Source organism: Pyxicephalus adspersus, chromosome 2 (genome assembly GCF_032062135.1).
Source record: "Pyxicephalus adspersus chromosome 2, UCB_Pads_2.0, whole genome shotgun sequence".
Classification (NCBI taxonomy): Eukaryota; Metazoa; Chordata; class Amphibia; order Anura; family Pyxicephalidae; genus Pyxicephalus; species Pyxicephalus adspersus.
In genome coordinates this window covers 158,777,984-158,779,479 of record NC_092859.1, presented here as the reverse complement: position 1 = coordinate 158,779,479, position 1,496 = coordinate 158,777,984, and the positions used below count along the sequence as shown (strand labels likewise).

Here is a 1,496-nt window from a genome sequence, read left to right as displayed (position 1 = left end):
TAAATATGATACTTTGTATTAATTGGATTAAATTGATGAAACTGAAATGTTACAGCAGGACAAAGCAACCTACGGGGGGGAGGGGGCTGATTCACTGAAGGAATCTGGGCTTTTCACTGAAGGAGGTGAATTATCACAATTTGATGGCGGCAGATAAATAAATCTCACAGCACCAATTATAAGAAATAACAATTATCAGATCGATGACAAATATTTTTTCTGCCCCAATATTGATTCTTCTTGCGCTGTAAACACATAAATAGTCGCCAATGCTTGGCAAACTCTAAGGGATCTGATAATAAAGCAGGGAATCTGACATTCACTGAAACATTCCCTGGTGGAGATTCATCCAGGTTCATGTGTTTCATTGGCAGGAATTGATTCCCCATCATGGAATGTTTCAGTGAATGTCAGATTCACTGCTTTATAAATAGACCTCATGTGACATTTCCAATAAATTGGAGGGAGGGGCTAGATGATGTTGGATGTCCCCCATAAAAGGAAATGAGGCGGGTCTTTTTGATTTGCTGCAGCTTCTGATGTACATTGTGAGAAGTTTACAATGTGCAGCGAAGTCATCAATTTTAGTCCAGAAGAGGAGCCGGAGCAACAGTGGGAGATTGGAAGGGGGGCTGGAGGGCAAATTTATTACGAGGAGGGGGCTGGAGGGCAGATTTATTAGAAGGGGGGCTGAAGGGCAGATTTATTACAAGGGGGGGCTGGAGGACAGATTTGGTGAAGGGGGCTGGAGGGCAGATTTATTAGAGGGGGGGGCCGGAGGGCAGATTTATTGAAGGGGGGCTGGAGGGCAGATTTGATGAAGGGGGGCTGGAGGGCAGATTTATTGAAGGGGGGCTGGAGGGCTGATGGGAACGTCTGGGATTCCAGTGACCTCATTGTATTATGTTTTCTCAGCTGTGTCTGGAAAGGTTGTGATGAATGATGGATGTGCCCGGGGCCCCGAGTTCTGGTGCCAGGATCTGGTCAGTGCCGTCCAGTGCGGAGCCATGGATCACTGCAGGCAGAATGTGTGGAAGGGAGGACTGGTAAGGACGGGGAGATCATCGGGACTGAGCTATATGATAAACCAAAGGGGAAGGAAAGCTGGAGGAGGGGGGCAAACAGCAAATATGATGACTTCATATTGGAACTTAACTGCCCATCTTAGGTAAGGGGCCCGGCTAGAAATCACTGGGCCCCAATGCATCATATTGGATGCTGGGCTCCAAAGTAATTGATTGAATCCCAACTCCAGTCCCTACTCCCTGATCATAATTGTAAATCTGTGTGTGTCACATGTCCATGGTGTACTGGTAAAATCAATCATGGTGGTGATTTGCAACTGGGCTGTATGTTCTTCTGACCATTGCCTAATGTGTGTTACATACACCTGGCCCCTGCACTATGTACATTACATACACCTGACCCCTGCACCATGTACATTGCATACACCTGACCCCTGCACTCTGTACATTGCATACACCTGACCCCTGCAC

At 46.9% G+C, this 1,496-nt stretch overlaps 1 protein-coding gene across 1 annotated transcript in view; it reads left to right on the top strand.

The window, feature by feature from the left end:
• Positions 1 to 1,496, top strand: part of SFTPB (surfactant protein B) — a 14,024-nt gene that overhangs the window by 999 nt on the left and 11,529 nt on the right. The window contains exon 2 of the mRNA XM_072402890.1: positions 916 to 1,046. Within this exon, the coding sequence (XP_072258991.1) occupies positions 916 to 1,046 (131 nt within the window). The remainder of the gene's footprint in view (positions 1 to 915; positions 1,047 to 1,496) is intronic.